Source organism: Schistocerca gregaria, chromosome 8 (assembly GCF_023897955.1).
Source record: "Schistocerca gregaria isolate iqSchGreg1 chromosome 8, iqSchGreg1.2, whole genome shotgun sequence".
Classification (NCBI taxonomy): Eukaryota; Metazoa; Arthropoda; class Insecta; order Orthoptera; family Acrididae; genus Schistocerca; species Schistocerca gregaria.
The window spans coordinates 149,924,787-149,949,408 of record NC_064927.1 but is presented as its reverse complement, the minus strand read 5'-3'; the positions used below and the strand labels follow the sequence as shown (position 1 = coordinate 149,949,408).

The 24,622-nt window shown below is 36.8% G+C and overlaps 1 protein-coding gene across 2 annotated transcripts in view; it reads left to right on the top strand.

The window, feature by feature from the left end:
* The window catches only part of LOC126284679 (PR domain zinc finger protein 1), a 262,573-nt gene extending 245,679 nt beyond the window's left edge, over window positions 1–16,894 (top strand). Inside the window, exons 5-13 of one of the 2 annotated variants that reach the window (XM_049983799.1) lie at window positions 1,672–1,791; window positions 2,174–2,209; window positions 4,074–4,199; window positions 4,806–4,932; window positions 7,917–8,172; window positions 9,078–10,399; window positions 10,861–11,089; window positions 12,089–12,213; window positions 13,297–16,894. In XM_049983799.1, the coding sequence (XP_049839756.1) occupies window positions 1,672–1,791; window positions 2,174–2,209; window positions 4,074–4,199; window positions 4,806–4,932; window positions 7,917–8,172; window positions 9,078–10,399; window positions 10,861–11,089; window positions 12,089–12,213; window positions 13,297–13,454 (2,499 nt within the window). In that variant the 3' untranslated portion in view covers window positions 13,455–16,894. The remainder of the gene's footprint in view (window positions 1–1,671; window positions 1,792–2,173; window positions 2,210–4,073; window positions 4,200–4,805; window positions 4,933–7,916; window positions 8,173–9,077; window positions 10,400–10,860; window positions 11,090–12,088; window positions 12,214–13,296) is intronic. The other variant, XM_049983800.1, reaches the window with a different exon arrangement.
* The last annotated feature ends 7,728 nt before the right edge of the window (window positions 16,895–24,622 follow it).

Below are 24,622 nucleotides of genomic sequence, written 5' to 3'. Positions count from 1 at the left end.
CACAAAACTAACCATAGCTCTATTTAGTTGCCTATCCAATAATAGTTATACTTCGACTAAAGTAAACAGTGAAGCTCTCATCAACCGGAAGGTTGGCTGCAACATCACAACGTACATATATATCTTCATTGTGCTGTTTACGTGGTAGTAGTTATAAATTTTAATTCTTCGCCTGTTAAAACGTTTCCTTCTTCTTCTTCTTTCTCCTACGATCTAGATATACCTTCAAGCGTATCTATAATGCAAGCGCGAAGTTTCTTAAAATAACAAATGTGGCTTTCGTTTTCCCTAATAGGTTAACAAAATTCCGTGATCAGGTCCGTAGAATAGCCTACTGCAGGAGTAATTCTTTAAGTGAAGCTAAAGCTGCTTTTTTCACTGAACAGGGCCGATTGACGACCCAAGCTTGGGCACCAAGTCCAGACGGGAACAGTGCAAATATTTTAATGGTCTTACCAAGAGCCCAAGGGAGTGTGAGGAGAGCGCCAAATCATACATGGCTTGTGACTTTGTGAGGCAAAATGGTTATGAATCAGTTCTACCCACACCATTGTCCATCTGAGATGGTGATCATCTTCTAATGACCTCCTTTCTTTAACAGTGGAATAAGCTTAACGTTTCTACCATAATTACTTTTGCTACGCAGTGAATAGGAGGTGCACCCCAGAGACCAAACCATACTTTCATCTTCCGCATAAATTACATTTTTTATCGTGTTCCAATACTTGGTCAGTAAGTTAATTCCATGTGCTAAAGGGAATATATAAGTGCCTACAGAAAAGTTTCCATTCAAAGGCTGTACTGTCCAGAATGAGTATGCCAAGTAGGCAAAAACATGGTGAGCATTGAGACAATCATCCCACCAATGCACCAGGCTGAAGATATCTGCTTGGTAAAAAACCGTCTCCTATTGTGTGAAGATGTCCATAACTGCCTGCTGCACATCCTCATCCAACAGGAATCCTCACCTCTTTGCTAAGAGACCGAAGGCGTGACAGTTGTACGAGGAGAGGCATCGTCCATTTGAGTTAGCATAACGTCTGCATTATGACATTTGTGATATGGGGATGTGCTTTTATCCTGAAGCAGCAGCACCCCTTGTCGCAGTTTCCATTTCACATCGGTAGTTTTTGACAGACCCCACATACATTCTTCATTGTATGATGGATGTCTACCAGAGTTTGTCTTTCGGCAGCCAAAAATAACAGCATATTGGCCCTGCATTTGGTAATAACATTGCCACAGTACACATTTACTGCTTATACGTCAGAGAGACACAAATGAAACACTAATCCCTTGCCTACACGTCAGAGCTTACATACCCGCACCAGTCTCTCCCTACATTGCATGTATGCTGCAGCAATGCCCTCAAATGGAAACTTTTTGATCGTCCCTTATATAATCTTCTTTCAGGTAAGCCTACGATGTGGACTTCTGTAGCTACCCATAACTTAGTTTCATACAATTATGTGTTGTTTGCCACAGATTGGCTCATGCGTATTTCATCTCTCTTCTGTTCATGCATTTAAAATATTGATTATTTATGCAATAACTGAACTATTGTTCTTGTAAGCTTTTATTCTGACTGATTTTTCTGTGGCAAAGACCATTTGTGCTGCACATTATGCAAGTATGCATTTTATTAACTTTACCACTTTTCTTTCATTTTAGGTACAAGGTGTTTGGAGTACTGGGTACATACCACCAGGAACCAGATTTGGTCCTCTTGTTGGAGAAGTTTATGCCAAGGATGCTGTTCCCAGCACTGCCAACAGAAAATATTTCTGGAGGGTAAGTACTCAACATGACATGTTTATGTATAGTAATCAACGAACCAACAACTACTATTGTTACCTGTAACCATGGCACAAATTAACCACCTCCCAATGGCATCAACTAGAAGGTGGCTGGGCTTTTACTTTCATTTCCTATTGCTGGAGAAGTTAATGCATTATTTGGGTTTCTTTATGTGTTAAAACATCATGATATAGTGAATACATAATACACTTCACACATAACTTTGCATCTTCAACAAGCTGTTACACATTAAATTATATCAGACAATCTAACAGTAATAATAATAAAATCTTTGTGACACTGGTGTATGGGTTTGTTTTCTTATTTCTTGTTTTTCCACTTCTTTTCATGTCAACCTTCTAAAACACACAATCAGGTGCAAATTAAAGAAGAACTGGGACACTGGCCTAAGGTACAATGATTATTATTTTCACATATCTGAAACTACTCACAATTAGATCACACGGATAATATATAAGCTAGTTAAAAGATAGAAATTAAGGCACCTATACAATAGCAGAATTAATTCTGGACACTTTGTAAAGATTCATTGAATACTGCATTCAGGAGTCTGCCAACATCATCAGAGGTCTTCTGGTTTGGTCACTCTGAACCATGAACTGCCTGTGGCCTCTTGCAGCTCACTTTGGTTACTGGGATTCATGAAGCCGTAATTTTCAACCTTGACCTCAAGTTCTCAATTGGGATGCAGTGGGGACTGTTGCCAGGCATATCAGCACACTAATCTGGTGGTCAGTAAGCCATGTCTTATTTATTCTAGTGCTGTGACATGGTGAACCACCTTGCTGAAAGTTGCACTGATGTCTATTATCTTGAAACAAATGGTGGATATGTGGCAGCAATTAGAGCACTATTACCTCTTCTTTGTGTTTTTGGTACAGATGTTGCCCTGTAACAGACACCCATTGCCATGTCTTGCCATGCAGCCCCACACGTTGAAACAGATGGTATGCTTCATAGTGGCAGTGATGCACTCAGACAACAAGTCTTTGCTTGGTCTACAATGATTGAATTTAATTACACCACTTTCAAAGATACTGATTTTAGTCTCATTGCTTCAAATTATTCTAGCCCAGTTCTCTTACATCCACTTCCTCTGTGCTAAGGCCCATTGCATACATTTCTCCCTCTGCATTTTGTTCAGGCAAGGTTTATTTCTGGGAGTCATTGTTTGTAAACCATCTTCACAAAGTTATGATCTGACTGTTCGAACAGAAACTCCAACCTCTGAAGTCTCCAAGAAGGCATGTGCATCTGAATATCAACAATCTTAAAGTCTTCATTGGTCAGTGTTGGTATTCTACTGATCATTTGAGCAGTTTTGGTTAACCCTATTTCTTCATACTGCTTGTGGGTTTTCCTCACACCCAACTTTGCAACACCTGCACCCACGCTTTTTGCTATTTCTTCATAAGTGCAACCTTCTTCATGAATTATTATTCCCTTACTCCTTTTACTCGGTGACCAATCAGCATGTTATGACCCCAGAAGCATAATTTCCAATACTGTCTTCTGTCTCAGCTCACTTTAGATAAATCTTGCACTTCAACAACAATAATGTATTGCTCGTTTCTGTAGCTGTAACAGTGTTCAGCATACTTTTTCTTACTATAATATGCATTCATTGTTTGATCTGTCAGAACAGAACAAATGACAAGCTTGCTTTGCAGTTGCACAAGGATGTAAAACAGTGAAGTTTTCAACTGCATGTGGTGAAGTTTATTATCTGTTTTTAATACATATAACATATTCTATTTTCTAAAACTGATAAATATTTAGTATACACATCATACAGAAAAAATATAAGAATAGCTGGTTGATGTTAACTGAATGAATGTTTCAATTAAGTGTCCAGAATTAAAACAATTGTGTTAAAAGCAAGCACATATAAAATAAGATGTTTAAACAAACCAAAAAACTGTGGAAAGCAAAAGCACATGGCAATTATTATATCCTTCATTTCTCAAATCAATGTTCTATGCATTATTGAATATACAAGTTAAGAGTTTTAGTTTTCCTGCCTTTCATATACAAATGCATGCTTCACTTTTTTGCCTTGGTTATATATTTAAAAAAGAATAATGAAACAACATGAATGAAGTATTCATTCATTGTATTCTGCCACATTCAGTACAAACATATAATTGACACCACATCATAGCTAATTAATTCCTACTGAATAGACTGATTAAAAACACATGTAACAAGTATTGTTTGCCATCTATCTAAAATGCAACCCTCTTTTGTGATTTTAGGTCTACAAGGACAATGAATTATATTATTATATGGATGGTTATGATGTCAGCAAGTCCAACTGGATGCGATTTGTAAACCCAGCATATTCATCAGAGTCTCAAAATCTAATTGCCTGCCAGTACAAGGTGAACATTTATCTCCTTTTATATATAAGACAGGAAGAGCCATTTTCTTTTCATAATTTTAGTAAATAAAATGTAAAAAAAAAAAAAAAAAAACAAGGTGAACAGGAATGTGCAACATCAGACCCAAAGAAATTCACTTGTTAACTCTGTAAAATCAAAATTTTACTTTTTAAAACTTTTAACAGTGGGGAAAAAAGTAAGACAGATTTTGGGGGGGATACACATAAAAGTAATTAATTAATGGAGGAAAAATGAATATGAACATGGAAGCAACAGTTAAAGAGAGAAAGCAGCTTTTGTCTTCAAATTACAGCAGTGTGCTCATTAATAAGAATTGAAGTAGGTGGAGGATAATTCGTCCATTAGAACTCCTTGTCTTACATATAATTCAACATGCATTGGAAAAGCATTGTATTATTCTGAAAACATCTAACAAATTTAATTATAAGTATTTAAAAGCATTTCTATAAACAGCAACAGAGAATTTTATTTTTTCATGAAGTTAAGAACCATTTGAATTTTTTTTTAGCTCTGTTTCAAAACTTCCACCAATAAAAACAGTTGCATACAATAAATTTATCATTTATGCAAAATTTCTTCTTACAGATGAATATCTATTTCTACACAATCAAGCCAATCCTACCCAACCAAGAGTTGTTAGTGTGGTACTGTCGAGAGTTTGCAGAAAGGCTTAATTACCCACTGACTGGGGAGCTCATGTTGCAGAGAATACGTAAGTCATAATTTATACTCATTTTTGTGCATTTTTTGTTAGTCATCTTTATCTACATTAGTTTCATACATAACCATTTGTTCTAAGAATGTTTGAAGGAGGGGGTTGGCTGAGAGTTAAGGATTCATCTGCTAATGGTTTTTTCATAACAACTAGGAATACATATTTAGGACTGAGTATTCATTTAACTCCAAATAGCATGCTGATTTTTTCATAACAACTAGGAATACATATTTAGGACTGAGTATTCATTTAACTCCAAATAGCATGCTGAAAACTGATAACAGACTGTTTTGTATATTGTGGTGACAAAAGTCATGGGATAGTAATATGCACATATACAGATGGTGGTAATATCACAAACATAAGGTACAAAAGGGCAACACTTTGACAGATTTGTCATTTGCACTAGGGTGATTCATGTGAAAAATGTTTCTGATGTGATAATGGCTACATGATGGGAATTACCAGACTCTGAATGCAGAATGGTAGTTGCACTAGAGGCATTTTGAAAATTGTTGGGAATTCAATATTCTGAGATCCACTGTTTCAAGAGTGGGCCAAGAATACTAAATTTCAGGTATTGCCTCTCAACATAGATAACCCATTGGCCAAAGGATTTCATTTAATGACAGGGACCAGCAGTATTTGTGTAGACCTGTCAGTGCTAACAGACAAAAACACTGCATGAAATAACAACAGGAATCAATCTGAGATGTAAGACAAATGTATCCATTATGACAGTGTGGTGAAATTTGGCATTAATTGACTGTGGCAGCTAATGGCAGATGCAAGTGCCTTTTCTAGCAGCACAACAATGCCTGCAGTGCCTCTCCTGGTTTTGTGATCATATCAATTGGATCCTAGGCGACTGGAAAATTGTGGCCTAGTCAGATGGGTCTGGATTTTAGTTGGTAAGAGCTGATGATAAGGATCGAGTGTGGTGCAGAACCCACGAAATCATGGACCCAAGTTGTCAACAAAGCACTTCGTAAGCTTGTAATGGCTCTGTAATGGTGTGGACTATGTTTATACGGAGTCTACAGGGTTCTCTGGTGCAACTGAGCCAATCATTAACTCAAAATGGTTATTTCCAGGTACTCAGAGTCTATTTACAGCCATTCACAGACTTCAAATTCCCAAACAATGATGGAATGTTTATGGACCACAATGTGCTAGTGGGCCATAATTGTTCACGGTTGCATTGACGAACAACCTGTACAGTTTGAGTGAATGATTTAGCCACCAGATCACCCAATATGAAGCCCACTGAACATTTATAATAATTGAGAGGTCAGTTCATACAGCTACAAAGGCCACATGTCTCATTATCTACATCTACATCTACAACCATACTCCGCAAGCCACCTGACGGTGTGTGGCGGAGGGTACCCTGAGTACCTCTATCGGTTCTCCCTTCTATTCCAGTCTCGTATTGTTCGTGGAAAGAAGGACTGTCAGTATGCTTCTGTGTGGGCTCTAATCTCTCTGATTTTATCCTCATGGTCTCTTTGCGAGATATACGTAGGAAGGAGCAATATACTGCTTGACTCTTCGGTGAAGGTATGTTCTCGAAACTTTAACAAAAGCCCGTACCGAGCTACTGAGCGTCTCTCCTGCAGAGTCTTCCACCGGAGTTTCTCTATCATCTTTGTAACGCTTTCACGATTACTAAATGATCCTGTAACGAAGCGCGCTGCTCTCCGTTGGATCTTCTCTATCTTTCTATCAACCCTGTCTGGTACGGATCCCACACTGTTGAGCAGAATTCAAGCAGTGGGCGAACAAGCGTACTGTAACCTGCTGCCTTTGTTTTCGGATTGCATTTCCTAAGGAATCTTCCAATGAATCTCAGTCTGGCATCTGCTTTACCGATGATCAACTTTATATGATCATTCCATTTTAAATCACTCCTAATGCATACTCCCAGATAATTTATAGAATTAACTGCTTCCAGTTGCTGACCTGCTATTTTGTAGCTAAATGATAAGGGATCTATCTTCCTATGTATTCGCAGCACATTACACTTGTCTACATTGAGATTCAATTGCCATTCCCTGCACCATGCGTCAATTCGCTGCAGATCCTCCTGCATTTAAATACAATTTTTCATTGTTGCAACCTCTTGATACACCACAGCATCATCTGCAAAAAGCATCAGTGAACTTCCGATGTCATCCACCAGGTAATTTATGTATATTGTGAATAGCAACGGTCCTATGACACTCCCCTGCGGCACACCTGAAATCACTCTTACTTCGGAAGACTTCTCTCCATTGAGAATGACATGCTGGGTTCTGTTATCTAGGAACTCCTCAATCCAATCACACAATTGGTCTGATAGTTCGTATGCTCTTACTTTGTTCATTAAATGACTGTGGGGAACTGTATCGAACGCCTTGCAGAAGTCAAGAAACACGGCATCTACCTGTGAACCCGTGTCTATGGCCCTCTGAGTCTCGTGGACAAATAGCGCGAGCTGGGTTTCACACGACCGTCTTTTTCGAAACCCATGCTGATTCCTACAGAGTAGATTTCTAGTCTCCAGAAAAGGCATTATACTCTAACATAATACGTGTTCCAAAATTCTACAACTGATCGACGTTAGAGATATAGGTCTATAGTTCCGCACAGCTGTTCGACGTCCCTTCTTTTATGCAAGAGACTTCCATCGACTTGTTGAGTCCATACCATGTCGTGTTGCTTCACTATGCTGGATAAAATGAGGTCTGATACAATATCATGACATTAGAAGGTATCCCATGACTTTTGTCACCTCAGTATGTGCTCACTCAGTGACACCATGACAAAGAAACCTTTGTTTTACTGATACCTGACACTCCACAACACAGAGCAAATAACGAAGTAGTGGGAACAAATATCTTAATATAAAAACATATGCATTTTCTGTAATGAAACTGTAAGCATTCTCTGCAAGGACACAATGATTTACCAGTTAAGTGATGCACAATTTTATGAAACAGGACAGCAGGTTAATGGTGTGGCACCTCCAGCCTCACTGCCTGAGGTATCAACAACAGCTGCAGCCAGCCCAACGCGGCCTCCCAGTAAGGATGCTGGAGCACCGTATGAACCAAGAACCACACAGTTCACTCCCACGGCAGATGGTTCTGTGCGTTCTGATGAGGGCTACCACAGCAACGAATACCATGATGATGCCTTCACACCACCTGAGGACAGCAGTGATTCAGACAGTGATAATTATGTCCTCGATTTCAGGTGAGGGATTAAAAGTATGATTAAAATTATGAAGTTTCTAGAAATGTCATATCCATAAAGCTCTCAGTTTACTGAAATTTCATACCAGCACAGAATAAAATGTGCAATAATACAGTTTAAAGTGGTAGTCTCACATTTACAAAAAGGCTGGTGAGCATGTGGTGGGAAGAACATCTCCTATTTTGAATTTAAATATAATGCCAATTTCCAAGGTTATCATTTTAAGTATAACATCCATTGCAAATATCAATTCATATATACATTTACACTACTTCAAAAGTAGTAATATTCTGGCTTCACTGAGTTCTGTTTCAAAATATAAATGTGGATGTATTTGTAATTTGTTTCATGAAGGCATTTTCATGTGTGTGCAGCATCTAGTGAAAACTTTAAAAATTACTTATTATTCATATTACTGTAGCACAAAATTGTACAAAATTTTGGAATAATATATTTGACAGTTCAAACATATTTATATACCACATGCTCCCCACAATATGGTCTACTGACATGACATACACAAACATTTCAGCTATCTTGTGGTATTTTCAGTTGCACAAATGTAAACATGTTGAGTAATTTCTAATGGTCATATAAAACTTGAAAAATGTCGAGGAAAAATTAGACTACGTGTTATAAGAGTAACAATGATACATTACAGGCAACAAGAAAGGCATTTCATGTGCTTGTACCTATTAATTTGTATGAGTTGTTTACTGCTCACAGCTAATGGTAGCATGTATAATTCTTTACAACAAGTAGTTTTTTGTAGCAAATTATGTTCTAAAAATAGTTTCATTATTAGAATGTTATTAAATAATGTTACATTATAGTAAAGGTGTAGGGAACATATCTGCTTTATAAATTAGTGGCAATATTTAATTATATTTTTTTCTAATTTTCAGCAAGAAATCATCCCAAAAAGAGACAAGTGTTGTTGTTGAACCACCAGATGTTCAGAAAAATGAATACCGGAAAGTAAAAATCAAGATAACAAAAGCTTACCATTACAAAAGTGCCAAGAATGAAGCAGTACCAGAAACAACTGTTGTCGCAGACCATGAGAAGGAGAGGTTATCACCTGTCGCTACAGTTCATGCACCACCAGCACCAGTAGCAGTGCCCAAATCTGAAGTACTAGATGCACCACCCACCAGTACCACATCTGTCATTGTCAATGAGTCATCACTGAAAAAACCATTTTATGAGCCAGATGTCGTACGTGAGCCAACACCACCAAATCGTCATCGTGTAAGTCCTCTCGGAGGCACGAGCATTCTCGAAAACATATTGCTGCGTAACAGGCCAAATGCAGGTCAGCAAGCAGAAGTCAGTGAGAGAAGTAATCATAATAATGATGGTGGAAGCAACCCACCACATGCCACTCCACCACCACCATCTTCACCGACAGAGATGGCATACTCTTACAAGAAGTCACATCGCTACGGACCACTTCCGTGCAGTCCAGACTCGAGTTCAGGTGCAGGTCACATCATCCCACAGCAGCCCCCACCACCACCTCTACCCTTATCACCGGTTCACCAGCCACACATGATCCACCACCCCGTACCGAGACATCGATCACCACGTACACCGACCCCTCCTCCTCCTCCACCTCCACCGCCTATGTTATATGGCCACCCTCAACCCATTGCTGTACCTCCTCACCATCTTGATGTCTCATATTTACCTTCTACAGCTGGTCCAGCAACTATGTTCAATACCCATCAGCCTCCATATCCTTACGGTTTGTACGCCACTCCAGCCCCTCCACCACAACAAAATGGGCACCATCCTCATCACCCAGCACCTCACTTACCAACTCCTTCTTACTCGCCACCTCATCTACTCCATCCACCTACTGTTGTTATGCACCACCCCAATACGAGCAGTCATCAGATGCTAACTCCCCTACAACCATCTCCTCCTTCTTCATTGTCACCAGATGGCAGTGGGGGAGTAACACGAAGTAACAGCCCCCACAGCCCAAATAACAACACCGCTACAGGAAATGGGCGTGGATATCGGTCTCTCCCTTACCCACTGAAGAAAAAGGACGGAAAGATGCACTATGAGTGCAACGTGTGCTGCAAGACCTTCGGTCAGCTGTCAAACCTCAAGGTGCACCTGAGGACACATTCCGGGGAGAGGCCATTCAAATGCAATGTTTGCACAAAAAGCTTCACACAACTTGCACACCTGCAGAAACATCATCTAGTCCACACAGGTGAGGATTAATTTTAAAACAAAACTTTAGGACTAAATTAGCATTAATTATTTCTTTGATGTCACTTTCTAATCATGCCAACTTGAAAAACAATAGTACGAACTTCTTTATGCTATTTCTTATCACAATTAATGATGATAAAATATTATTCCTGAACACACATATTTTATACTACCACCCTACTCAACAACATAAAAAATATCCAAAGTTAGATGACAATGTAAATTATTCTTGGTTAGTTGAAGACATTCATTATCATCCCATTGTAGCACTCAATATTTGTAATGCATATGAATTATTAAATTATTTTTTCAAATATTTTAGCTTTAACAGATATATTTGTCAGTTGTTTATTTTACAAATACTGTTCTAAAAGTATTAATTTCCAGAATACTTGTGGTAACAATCTGCTAAAGCAAGTCTTATGGCTTACGCTAATATCTTAAAAACAATTTTTCCAGGAGAGAAGCCTCATCAGTGTGAAATTTGCCAGAAGAGGTTCAGTTCCACATCAAACCTAAAAACTCACTTGAGACTACACTCTGGTCAAAAACCTTATGCCTGTGACTTGTGCCCTGCTAAGTTCACACAGTTTGTGCATCTAAAATTACACAAAAGACTGCACACCAACGAACGGCCCTATACATGCCAGGGTTGTTCCAAGAAGTACATCAGTGCTTCTGGTTTAAGGTAAATTTTATTTTACCTTCCTGTACTAGGAATATTATGTTTATATGTAAAAATAATTAACTCTATTACTTTTAAAATGAAACTAGTTAGTTCATCCAATTGCCACTCTGTGTTAAACACCACATAGTCAACAAAACAAGTAACATTTGAAATTCAGGAACAATGGCGTCATAGGCACTAGATTGTTTTTGTAGTACCACACAATTGACTTAAATTACAGGAAAAAGATATTTGAAATATTTTTGTGAATTCCATTTTTTTATGTCTCACTGTTTATTAAATTCTTCAAGACAGATCATAGCTTTGTTTAATGTGCTATTATGGCCTAATTCATGTGGTTTCATCAAAATATCTTCAGATCCTACTTAAAAGCTAGCAATGCCTATGGAACATTGGGAAATTTTCAGCTGAGGTGAAAAAGTTAACTAGAGGGAAATAAAATACCACCATTGTAGTTGAAAACTCTATGAGATAGTAAGAAAACGGTAGTGCTCTAGAATCATAAGAAATAATCAGGCCCTAAGCATACCAATTTTATCTTTAATAGCAAGATACAGCTTGTACTTCCTCAGATACTTGCTGGAAGAATGAATCTAGATTTTATTACATTAGGGAATTATGTTAGGAAATGGAAAATTAAAATTAATGCATGAATTTTGCTAGTTGTGCAGAAAAATATCTGACAATGACCAAAGTAGAGAGGATAAAAAATTGACACCCACAATATAAAGAAAAAGACTTGAGTCTTTACCAAACTCACTGGGAAAAGGTGCTAAATGAGAAGATGTGGAAACATTGGTATTAAAAGAAAGACAGAAAAGTGATTCACATTTATGAATGAAACAAATAATATGTATTAATTTCTGCCATGGAGCAGGAGATGGATTTCACAGTTATTTATTCATCAGTTTACCTCTGGCACAAACATTTAATATGCAATAAGGTCTCATAATATTGTGCATACAACTACAGATGTTTAACATAGCATTGCCTTTCCAGGACACATTGGAAAACCACAAGCTGCAGGCCAAACAACATTGAGGAAGAGCTGGCATTAGCAGCTGCAGCAGCTGCCGGTTCCCCTCCAGGATATTATGAATACAATAGTATGGATGTCAATATGGGTAAGCTGATGCATTTCACGAACATTCATAAACGACATTCATAGTAAATAAATGCTGACTGGTTTTATTAACATTTCCATCATGGAAAAGTCAATAAACAGAGAAAATGAAGTTTTCTAGTCACAAAATAATTTAGGCATTCTCTATAATCTTTTACTTTTCTTCCCTCTCAATACAGGGTATACATAAAATCCGGGAACACTTTCAATTATTTATTGCACAAAAACTAAACATTATACAGATGTCATACATATTGCATTTTAAAGAGAAACTGAAAGTTTTTTTTTTTTTTTTTTTTTTTTACAAATATTCAATATGTGAACCATGAACGATCCGGCAGACATCAATATGGTAATCAAGTTCTTGCCATACCCGCCCCAGCATGGCATCATTGACTGTGCAGTCACTTCCCATATTCTCACCCAGAGATCTGCTACATCATGTCGTAGAGGCGGTACATACACCAGATCTTTAATGTGTGCCCACAGAAAAAAGTCACACGGAGTGAGATCTGGTGATCAGGGAGGCCATTTCATGAAACAGCTGTCCCCTTCTGTAGCATGGCCATGTTTGTGACCAGCACAGACTATAGGAAAATTAACAAACTACGTTGTGGCAGTATACATGGACAAAAAAAAAACTTTCAGGGTTGCTCTTCAAAATGACATATGCATGATATCTCTACAATGTTTGGTTATTATGCAATAGATAATTGAAAGTGTTCCCAGACCCTATGTACACCCTGTATTTATTGATTTTCTATTCTACACAAAATGACAAGACATACTATTTCTAATTTTCAAGTTAACCAATATTCTGTGATTTTTTATAAACTTTTCAGAGATACTTCTTTTGAAGATTTCAATTCTGAGTTGATACAAGTACAGTAATATTTCCTACAACTAGTCATGTACTTCAGTTGTCCCAAAATGATGCCCTATACCAACAGTGATTTTTAATCATTTTTATGTTACTGGGTAACGCCTATGCCCCGTTGTTTCTGTGTCTATGTTTTCAGTATTTCCTGACCATTTCAGAAAGTTGTGGCTGCTAGATTATATCCTCCAATATTTCATGTTGCAGGGAGTCTTGAAAGAGAGATGCCAGAGATGGACTCAAAAGACTCTTTCAGCAGCCAACAATCCCAGCACTGCATTGCGACTGCCAACTTGGGATCACAGGAGCCACCTAGGCCAAGTGTGATAGAATCTTCACAGCCACATGTTATTGAATGCACTTAATGTGGAATTGTTAGTGTTGAATACAGAAAAATGACTCATGTGGTGCAGCCAGTGTTAACTGAACCAACACATTAGATGTACCTCCACTTTTCTGTGGTGATGTTCTTAGTTACATTTTTAAAAGTTCTGGATGTTTGCTTCCCATGATTAGATGTTATGTGGTAGAACATTCTTTGAGTGTATAGTTCATATCTTGTAGTGAGAGATATCATTTGTAAAACTGTGATTGTGGACATAAGGTCACAAAATGCAGACATCTGTTTATAAGGGTCATTACAAGAATGGATGATATTAGCATGTGGTGTCAGTGCAATGACTGACTCAGTTTCAGTTTAGTGAAACTGGGGACTATTATCTCTCTGCACTCGTGTTTCACCACCAAAGCTCCTCAGATTTTGCTTAAGTATCAGTAGGATGGTGTTTAGGTGCTATGAAGTAATTTTTCTTGATGCACTAAGAAAGCAGGCTGTAGGATTAGGAATAAATGTTCCTGCAGAGGTTCTGTTGTAAATTTGTATCTATTTGTAAAATATTTCTGTTGCACAAACTGTATGTTATCACACATGTGTCTCCACTCTTTTCCTCTTCAGCTATTGATCTTAAGAAAAGGAAGAAGTGAAAATTTCTCTCCTCAGATAATACTGTAAATATTCAGAGTATTTAATATATTTATATCAAGCTTGTCCAATGTATGTTTCTGGGAAACATGTCATTGCACATGTTTTGCTCTCATTTTATTGTAATTGATGTGATGAATGTTCTAAGTACAGTAATGACTTTTGAAGCAGTTATTGGTGCCAGATAAAACTGATAATACATATAGGGGTGTAATGCCAATATGCACAATAGTTATTTCTCTGATCTTTAGTTTTAAAGACATATAGATATATGTAGCTGAGTAATATCCTGCTATGTAGCTGCAGTTGCTCTCTTAAAAGTATTGACATGTAGACAGAGGGATATTTATTGTGTGAAGTAAGGCAGTTCTGTGGAAAAGTGAAACAACTGTTACACTTCTTCCACTTTAATTAAGTTTGGTGAAACGATATTCCAAATATAGATGCTGTTACATGTACTTACACTCCTTAGAGCAGATATTCCACTGCCCATAGATAAGTAAAAGTTATGAGATACCACTGTCAAAGAGCATAAAAGAATCATGTGCATATATGTGCATCAATGAGGGAACAGTTGTAAGAGGTCATTTTGTCATGTGTCCTGAGAACCAGGACTGTAAAGAGTTATACAAGTGAAGTGCTGAATTCATCTAGAAGTACTCCACATCTGAGGTGAATATAAACTGAAAAACTGATATGAGGACAAAAGCCCACCGACAACCAATTCAGAAAAATGTTAGAAAAAAAGAAGAAAATATTCAAAGCTATCTTTTAATACTAGGGTTAATGACAGCATTTCCAGTTCAAAGCGTGTGTTTAGAAACATAACTGCAATATTTGCTCATTTGTCTTAAAGGGGTTGCGTAAACACTTGTCTCCTGTGCAATTAGACAGAATGGTTAATTGTTAAATGTCCTGCCATCAAAGAGTTTATTTAATAGTATATATTAGTCATATGTAATGTATATTTATTTTATTTATTTTTAAGTTAAACCCAAAGTTTGTTTCTCATGGAAACATGTATTTGATGTGTTGCTTTTGTTTCTCCATCCAAACAGAGATGGATCTTTTTTAAATAGATGGCTCCTCTTTATGAATTAAAAGCCTTTATTTAGTATGTACCATGTACACCAAAATTAAATTTTTAACTGCTGTGGATGGTATATTTATTCAAGGAAGTATACAGCCTGGAAGCGGTGTTCCTAGAGCAAAACAGAGAATGATCTCATTAAAGTTATTGATCACGTAGATCTAATCCAAGAATTTTTTGGATAAAATGCTTTTCTACAAGACAAGTACTTCTGTTAAAGTACTGTGTGAAAACAGCTATATAATGATACAATATTTTATTAAGATAAACATTTGAAAAATCATGTATTTGCATCACTAAGCCCACTGAAATAAATTTGAAAGTCTTTTCAGTTAAAATTCATAGAACATTTATTTGTAAGTCACAATTTTGTGCATTTATTTAGATGTACACACTTAACATGTTTGTTAAGTGACTCGACTCTGTGTGATTAGCTCATACTTTTAACTTGATTAAAATGCACTTTGTGCCTTCAACCACTTATTTTATCATCATCTGAATATTTATTATTGTTATGAGCTTGATTACCCAGAAACTGAAATTTATTTTAAAATTTTGCTGTCCATTTCTGTAGGCTTATGCATCAGTATGCTGCTGTATTTGCCTTTTCAATTTTAATGAGGATATTGTTCTGCCAGCAAATTGTATATATTAGCTAAATATTTATTTCAGAAAATGTGTGCATCATATCCCATCCCCCATATTTAGATATATTTCTCATGGTCTGTGTGCGTGTGTGTGTGTGTGTGTGTGTGTGTGTGTGTGTGTGTGTGTGTGTGTGTGTGTGATGCACACAATGTGCATGCACATGTTTGCAGTGATGGCTTTGTGTAATTTATTAATGCTGTATGTTGTTGATGAATGTCTACAAGTTTTTGAAAATATTGCTACACATTTTTTTACATTTTAGAAGTCTGGCCAAGCTAAAAGTGTGAAACGTTTCCTACTTGTATGCCAGATCTTACCATCAAGTGCATACATTAAGTATTACATGTAATTCACAATAAAGTAAAGATTGTATTGGTAATGTTGACAAATTTGCTCAATATTACTTATGTATATAGTAAAAATGAAGCTGTGAATATATTGATATAATTTTAAATATGTAATTAATTTGAAGAAATTTATACTCTACTGGTGAAGTATATATTATTATGAGAGTGAACTATTGTACACATGTTTCATATTTAGACTTGTGCATCATTTTGTGAGTAGTCAGACTTGTAAAATGTATTCTGAGACTTGGCACCATAATGGTATTTCTTCACTGTCATCTTGTAAATGTCTCATTACTATGGTAGTATTATTTATTTTGTTAATTTAAAAGTAAATGAAAAAGGTGAAATCACCTTCTCTGTAAACAAATACAGAGTTCCATGACTGAGAACCATACTGTTTAAGAAAATAAATTGTTTATAATAACTTGAAACTACTGTTATTTCTACAATATCATATCTTTATATCATAGAAACTGCACATTATGCAATGAACTCTCATGTTAAGCTCATATAGAATAGAAATGTCAATTGTTTTATTTTAATCTTTAGGTGTGTCAGTAATTTCAGCAATCTGACAGGCAGAGGCGCGAAGCATTAAAATATCAGACTATGTGAGGGAGTCTTCAGCTACAAAAGGAAAAATAATCTCTGCTATGTGAACTTTTATTGCTGTCTTTCTTGAGTCTTTTATGCTCTGAAGATCTGTACTGAGCTGACATATTGATGGCAATAAAATCTGATTTACAGTTAAATTATTATATTTCTTTGAAAATATTCCAGTGCCTGAAAATCCTTATCTTATATTGCTGGAACTTTATTTTACTTAATGGATGAAGTCAGATTTTTGTTATGGTAGGAACTAATATCTTGATAGTTGCACAGGTGTCCAAACCATACAAACAATACCATCAGGCTTGTATACTGTGATTATTGGACTATTGTTTTGTACTGTATGGTGGTTCAATAATATTCCATTCTAGTCTTTGTGTAACTTTTTTGTGATTCACTGGATGTCTGCAGAGGATAGGATCCAAGATAAATATTCATGGTGGTGAATGTTGGTATTCTTAAATCAGTTCCTACAGTTCAACCTTTCCTTGCAAGAGGGCACTATCAACCTCATCTCCTTTGTTCTGTACCAAGTATTATACATTATCTCTACTCACTGGTTTAGGATTGAGTGGTCCATATTAGGTATTTAAAAACTTGAGCTTAAATGTGATAAAATCAGTCTCTAATATACATTCCTCAAGCAATCCTAGCACTATGAAAAGTGCATGCAGCTTGACAACACCTTGAATAAGTAGCTCCAACCTAGTTTGCAATGCTGACACCTTTGTTTTCACCCCTAATGTCCACAATATTTACACCACCATCAGCCAGTGAATGTGACACACAGTTTCCATAAGTTTTGTGACCACTCTCTGTTAGACACCATACATGGAATTGAAACAGTTAAAAAATTTACTGCATTTAGCTCAACTTCTGAATGTAATCTCTTACTTTAAGGTGATTACAATGTTCTAGAAGCTTGTTTTAATTACATATGGTCACACCTTAACAAACTGGCTTCATAATTTCTATCCTCATGCTAGTTTTGTGGGCCTTGCACTAGTCTGTTTTGCTTCCAATATTAGTACTTCAATAGTAATACTCATTTTAATTTTCATTATGTACTTGGTAATCACAGTAATTTGACTTTTTAAAATATTTCTGAAAGTATTTGCCCAAGCAACCTGTCAGCAAAATGAATGCTCCCAAGTTATGCACTTTGTCCCTCAAACTACTTTGTAACCAATTTTTAGCCAAGAGCACTTTCTTTAAACTTTCATATGACTCACACAACTCCAATACTTCTGCTGACCACAGTGCTGCATTTTCTGGCATAGTACAGTTGTTGTACAGCAACAAACTTCAGTTCTTCATACTAGAAAGTCAGCAATACTTCACTAAATGATCTAATAAACACTATTGGCTAAATTTCTTTCTTTGTGAATTGCATGTACAAGAGCTCATTCTGCCCAATTCTGCAGTGTGATTTATGCTTTTTTTAGTCTTCTACTGATTTTCAAGTTGACTGATTTCAAAGCTTAATTTTGGTATTCATTACTACTTACTGTAAGCATATTCTGAATTCCCATTTAAAGTCACTCGTGACACTGTTCCAAGAAAGAATGAACAGTATTCAGGGATATGACAGGAACAACTAGTGCTTTCTTTGCCCCCTTGTTTTGGTCCATGTGACCACCTCTCAAAATACTGAAAGTAAAGAGCTTCCAGCAGAAAATATTTGTTTCACAAAGACGAAGAAGTGGTCAAAGCTCTTAAAGTATGCATTTTAGAGCCCACGTTTACTAGACTTATTTGCTTTGAACAACCATTCCTGTCATATTCCTCAGTACTATGCCATTTGCATAAATGTTTACATCCTCCTCTAGGTTCACACTTAAAAACCTACCATCTCTTTCATATTGGCAGTATACCACTTTTTGTTGCTCTGATCATCTCAAATTAAAACTGTGATTCAGGAGATCACTTTGTGCACACTCAGTGGTTATTGTAAGTTCCATGTATCTTCTATCACTTAGTCGTTTTTTTTATTTGACTTCTTACCTATGTTTCTGTTCTAGCCCAAAATACAAATTCTGTCATTCCGACTTGCATCACCAACTTTTATTCGAGTTTACATTTCTCTACGTGCCCACACAAATATGCTCCATTAATCATAGTGACATTTTTTTAATAAGAAACAGCCCACATCACAATTCAGGTAGTCATTTTTAGTCTGTAAGACCATCTTCAGACCAAAGCCTCCAAACGACATGAGAAGCCAATTCATGGAGCTGCTGTGTAGTACCAACTGGTACCTGTCACACAGTGCACTAGTTGGTACTACACGGCAGTTCTGTGGATCAACTCCTCATGGCTTCTGGAGGCTTTAGTTTGAAAATGATCATACAGATTGAAACTCATTACCAGTATTAAAAATTAATAAACTGTTGCGATCTAGACTGCATTTTATTAAAATATAGGTATGATCATTGTGGGTCACCAGTTACGTAAAAATCTTTAGTATTGATTTTGGCCAGTTAATTTCAGACTGATAGTCCACTAAAACTTTGTTGTGTCACAGCTTAATCTCAACCACGACAACAATTTACTAATGTGTCAACAGAACACTGGGTGTCTATAATAGTGGGAACCTAATTTGGCTGTCCTAAACTGTCCAGAAAGCATGAGAACCTACAGACATTGGTGATTCCCAGTGCTGGTTGTTCTTTTAGATAACATCATTTCTTTCCACTTTGGCAGGCTTGGCCTTAATTAAAACTGCTACCACATTTTATGGCTCATTCTTGAAACTGAAAAAAAACTTTAGTGTTTCTATAAACAACTGAAATTAGTGTGAGGAATAGCCATTGGAACATTAGAATCAAATTCTGTTATAGTTCCTAAATATAGCCTCCATGCATAAATAAAACATAGTTCCAGCAATATAGAATAAGGCTTTTCAAGCATTATATTTTCAATGAAATATTGTAAATTGAACTTTAAATCAGAATTTTATTCCCTAAAGACATTAAGACAGAGAGATTCTGAACACAAAAAATAATTTAATAAAACAGAGCAAGAACAGATAATTGAGATGTGATTCTTCTTCCGTAACAGCTCATACCAGCTCCATAACACAGTTTGAGATTTGGTGCAACTGAACAGACTGCCAAATTGCTCAAATTACTGACATGTCGAAGACATGAATGAAGCTTGTAAGGACACAATAGGAGATCATTACAATTTGAGATTTCATGTACAACAGCAAAAAATCTTGACATGAGTAGTTTTCAACCAGAGATACCAAAAAAATGAGCTGACGCACAGAGGTTATCAACAGGTCATCTTCCAGAGGTCACCAAAACTGCTCCAATACAAATAGTGGAAGTTACCTTCCTTTGCAAATTTAAAAAACACAGTATGCGGACAACACTGTTGGCCAGAAATACTAATGGCTTCATTCTGCCTTCGTGAAGGAAGAATGTATGTCAGAGTAAATAGAAAAATGTTATGGAGGCAGAATGATATACTGTAGCACTTCACTTCAAAGAAAGGGAAATTTTTTTCACGCCAGTTCAAGTAAGATACATGCTGTAGGTTTAAAACCTTTCCTTTGGGGGATTTTAATCTTCATGGCCCTAATTTTAGTTTTCTTTCCATTTAATATAATTTTCCAAGTCACTTATCACACATTCTGCATCTATACTTTTATTTCTGTAACCGTAAAAGAGCATTGTACTTCTGCATTCATTCTGCACCTTTAAGGAAACTGAAGTATTGTTTGTCCTGTGTACGAAAAAAATGAACATGTGCAGAATAAAATCTGAATACTCAAAATCCAGATGGCTTACTGACAGTATAAGTTTGTAACATGCAGTATATGGAGAATCATTATTAGGAAAGGGTTAAGATGTAGTATTATGCTAATTTATTATGTGGTGTTCCTCTTTCTAGATAAAAGTTTTTTTAAAAAGCTGATTCATAACAAATTTAGAATGTAATCATCATCATTATTTCCAGCTGGACACAGTTCCATACAAAGGCCCACTGAGAATCTTACTTGTATAAACAATTTTATTTGCAAGGGATCTCTAGCTAAAAAGTACAGGTAAGGTAAGAAAGAAAAACTACCAGGTAGGAGCACCACAGACCTGATCAAAGAACACAAGTGCTAATTTCCAGAATCCAATATTCCTTCAACTAGCAAAGAGGAAAGAGATGTAATACTGAAGATATCACGTTAACTAAATTGACTCAGTTATTATGAACAAGTGCAGTTAAAACAATGAAGTGTTGTCAGTAAGTTGGGTAGAAAAAGTAACTGAGGGGGCCATAAGTATACCACACACAACTCAGATTACTTAGATCTGCAGTCACTATTAGAATAATACACAAAACAGAATTTGAAACTATACTCTCAGAAACAAACTCTGACATGTACAAACCAAACAATGTGTTTAAAAGTTTTTCAGTTCCTTGTCATGTTGTATTTTTTTGTATATGCAAGCAGTCAATGACTTCCTTAGTCATCATTGTCAGGAGTTAACTTTTTGTACAAACAGGTCCTGTGGTACTTTAGTATTGGTGGTCAAACTATGGCTTGGAGACATTACAAAGTCATGAGCCCCTCTATGTATTACCATAAATTACGTCAATGTCTGTGATGGAAGAACATTAGCAACGAAGCTGAAACCATTAGGTTCAAAATAACTCAGTTTATTTTTGTTTGATGAAACAAAAGCCTTATCCTTTGCACCAGCCTGCTGAGATTCTGTCATTCATGAAGCTGCTGAGATCAGAATGTTCAACAAGAATTTTAACCAAGGCAGTGGGCATATCTGTTGTGGCTCATGAAAGTAGGCTCTCAGTATTGAAAGACTGCAAAGAAATAGGCTGAATTATCTTCCATCTATAAGACATAATTCAGCCAACTACATATGAAAATACCACATGCACAAATTAGTGTGGCAATTAACTCCAGATTATGACAATACAGAAATCTTCAAAAGTTTGAGTATACAAAGAAATCTGACATTGGTGCTAATTTGTAAGCATTACTCAATCTTAATGAGAAATAGTTGGCACTAAAAATTGTAATCTCTGTCTTCTCTTAGACTAGATAATGGACAATCTCAAAAGCAATCTTGTAATTGAAGACCACAGGGGAAATAGAGAGGTTCTACGTGAGTGATTTCCATTGAGTTAACTAGGCTCTTTCTAGAGTAAGTAAGTCCAAAAGACAACTGACGAATAAATAAAGTTTCATTTTAGAACATTCCTCACCTGGCAGATGTCCTGCAGTAACTAGTTGTCAAATGTCCGACATATGGTTGCTGGCTGTAATCTAGTTTTATACCAAGTTTAGAAATAATGTATGCAACAGAGCATCAATTAACATCAAACATTTTTACATTTATTTTCATTAATAATAACAACACAATCATCATCTTTGCGAGATGTCATACATAATATTGTCATGTCAAAATCACAATCAAATCTAGATCCAAAATCAGGGTCATCAGTGAAGTACAACACTTATAACTGGAAGCACATTCATTACTGACTATAAAATACAGTCAGAACAGAACTGTCCACTTGGACAATCAGATATTCTTCACGTGTCTTCAATAAAATGACAGTGTCATCCAGACACAAGAGGTATGTTGTCCATTTAAGATGTCATAGCATGTTGTCCATCACACATTAAAAGGTAGCTGGAGCATTACACAGTCAAAACGGCATAACTTAGAACTCATAGATGTTGTCAGGAGTTATGAAGACTGTCTTTTCCCAGTTAGTCTTATCAGTCTCATTTTGCCAGTAGTCTACCTACATGTCCATAGTTGAGAAATACTTTGCTCCTTTCAAGCAGTCCAGGGATTCATCAATACATGGCAATGAATAGACATCTTTCTTTGTGATTTTCTTCAGTAATCAGTGCCTTCACAAGGAGCACTGGAGAGCATCAATGACAAAAGTTTCAGTGATGTTATCTTGCAGCAGCCTCTCCACCTCCTCTTGGATTACCTGTCATGTAATCAGTGACGCACTGTATGAGCACTGGCTAATTGTTCAGTGACACCACTTGGTCTGTCTTCTCTCGATTCTGGATTTGAAAGAATCCAAAAATTGACACATAATGGCTATTACTTATCCACATTGTTCCTTGGTTAGGCCAGATACTATTGCAAGTTTGCCTGTAGTGGTAGTGGAGCATGATTTTCCATCAATGACACTAAGCTGACCTTCCTGGACTGGTTCAGCTGTCACTAAACACGTACCGTTAGACATGAGCTGTGCCAGCTTGTCACAATTAATGATCCAAAATTCTTGTTGACCACCAACAATGCTTATGGTTGTGACTGGCAAATAGCTTTCTTTTCTGAGCCTGAGTAGCTCTTTGCAACTGACAGAAGCTTCACAGTTTAACGGATGATTGGAACTTGTCTCAACATCATCTTTAGTGGCACACAACTGCCCAGAGCAATCTTTGTTATGCTTGCTTGTTGGAATAGCTCCATTAGTCTGGGGATCTGATCTTCCAGTATCTATTACTGCTTGTGATGGCTGCAAAAAGGCTCTCCAAGAATAACATCACAACTACATTCTGTTAAAATGACAAACCCAAAGGATTGCGTTCTGTCATTGATAGTTAGTGTTGTAATAAGTGTTCCTGTCAGCTGAATGTATTCCCCACTTGCAACTTTCAACACATTTTTTTTTAAAATCATGAAACATAGTTTGCTGTATCTGACAATGACAAGCATCCAACATTAGGTTGGGCATTAATGATAAACAAAATTTCCTGACATCTTGGTGACTTCTTCCATGGAGGTTTTATATCCATGGCAGCCTCTCCTCCATATATGGTCACATAACTGAGTTTTCCTGAAGTCTCCAGCTAGGCAAGCAGATGGCACCTCAGTACAGCAATGGAGAACAGCTAGAGCTTATTGGGGATCTATCTCGTCCAAGGTGCGGCAACAAGCTTCAGACCAGTAATCAGCTGTAATTGTCTGCAGTTGACTGGTGTGAACAGGACTGTTGTGAGAGGTGACATCTTACAGATTAACAGCCATTGAACACTCACTCTCTTTCTCTGCAGTTGTGCACAGTGTGTTCAGGGCATCCACAGTGAACACTAACAGGCACGTTATCCTCCAACCTCCAAATGTCTGTTTTGGTGGTTGTTTTACTTTGTGGAGGAGCTGTTTGTACCTCCATTGATCAGATGTTTGGTTGTTGTTCAATAGCAGCAGCATAAGTCTGGGTTAGCCGAGTCCATTCTTCATGGCACATTCATCTTGTGGTGCGTGAGTCAGCTACACTTCAAGCATCCATCAATATTTTCTGGAGATGCTGCTTAGTGCCATATGAAATGGGTGAAAGGGTTTGTCTAGTCACCAGATAAAACAGGTGGGATAACGTGATGTGTTTGACAGATACAGTCTTTTACTTGGATTGCATGGCTCAGCAACAGTTTGAGAACAACAAAGACAAATTCAGTAGGTGTGACAAATTCCAAGCTAAACTGAGGAGAACATTTGGTGACAATCAACAGCAATTCCTTTTAAGAGAAGGACAATGGGAGAACAAAGCCCAATATTATGGCAAAATGAAAGACATACATACAGAATGTTGACGAAGAGGTGCAGAAGATTAATGCCCCTCTTCATCAACATTCTTTCTTACCTCCTGACTTATGGGTCAACATTCATGGCTGCAATTTCTTGTGTACTCTGTCTAGCAGATGTGATTGCCATATAATGCTGCATCTCTTCCCTCACACTTTGGCATATGAAAGAAGCAAGGTCACAATCTAAAACTGTCAATAGGACTACATTTGAGAGTTGAACATATCTCCTTGGTTCAACTCTTTTTTTCCTGTTGTGTTTCCTTGATGTGCTGGCA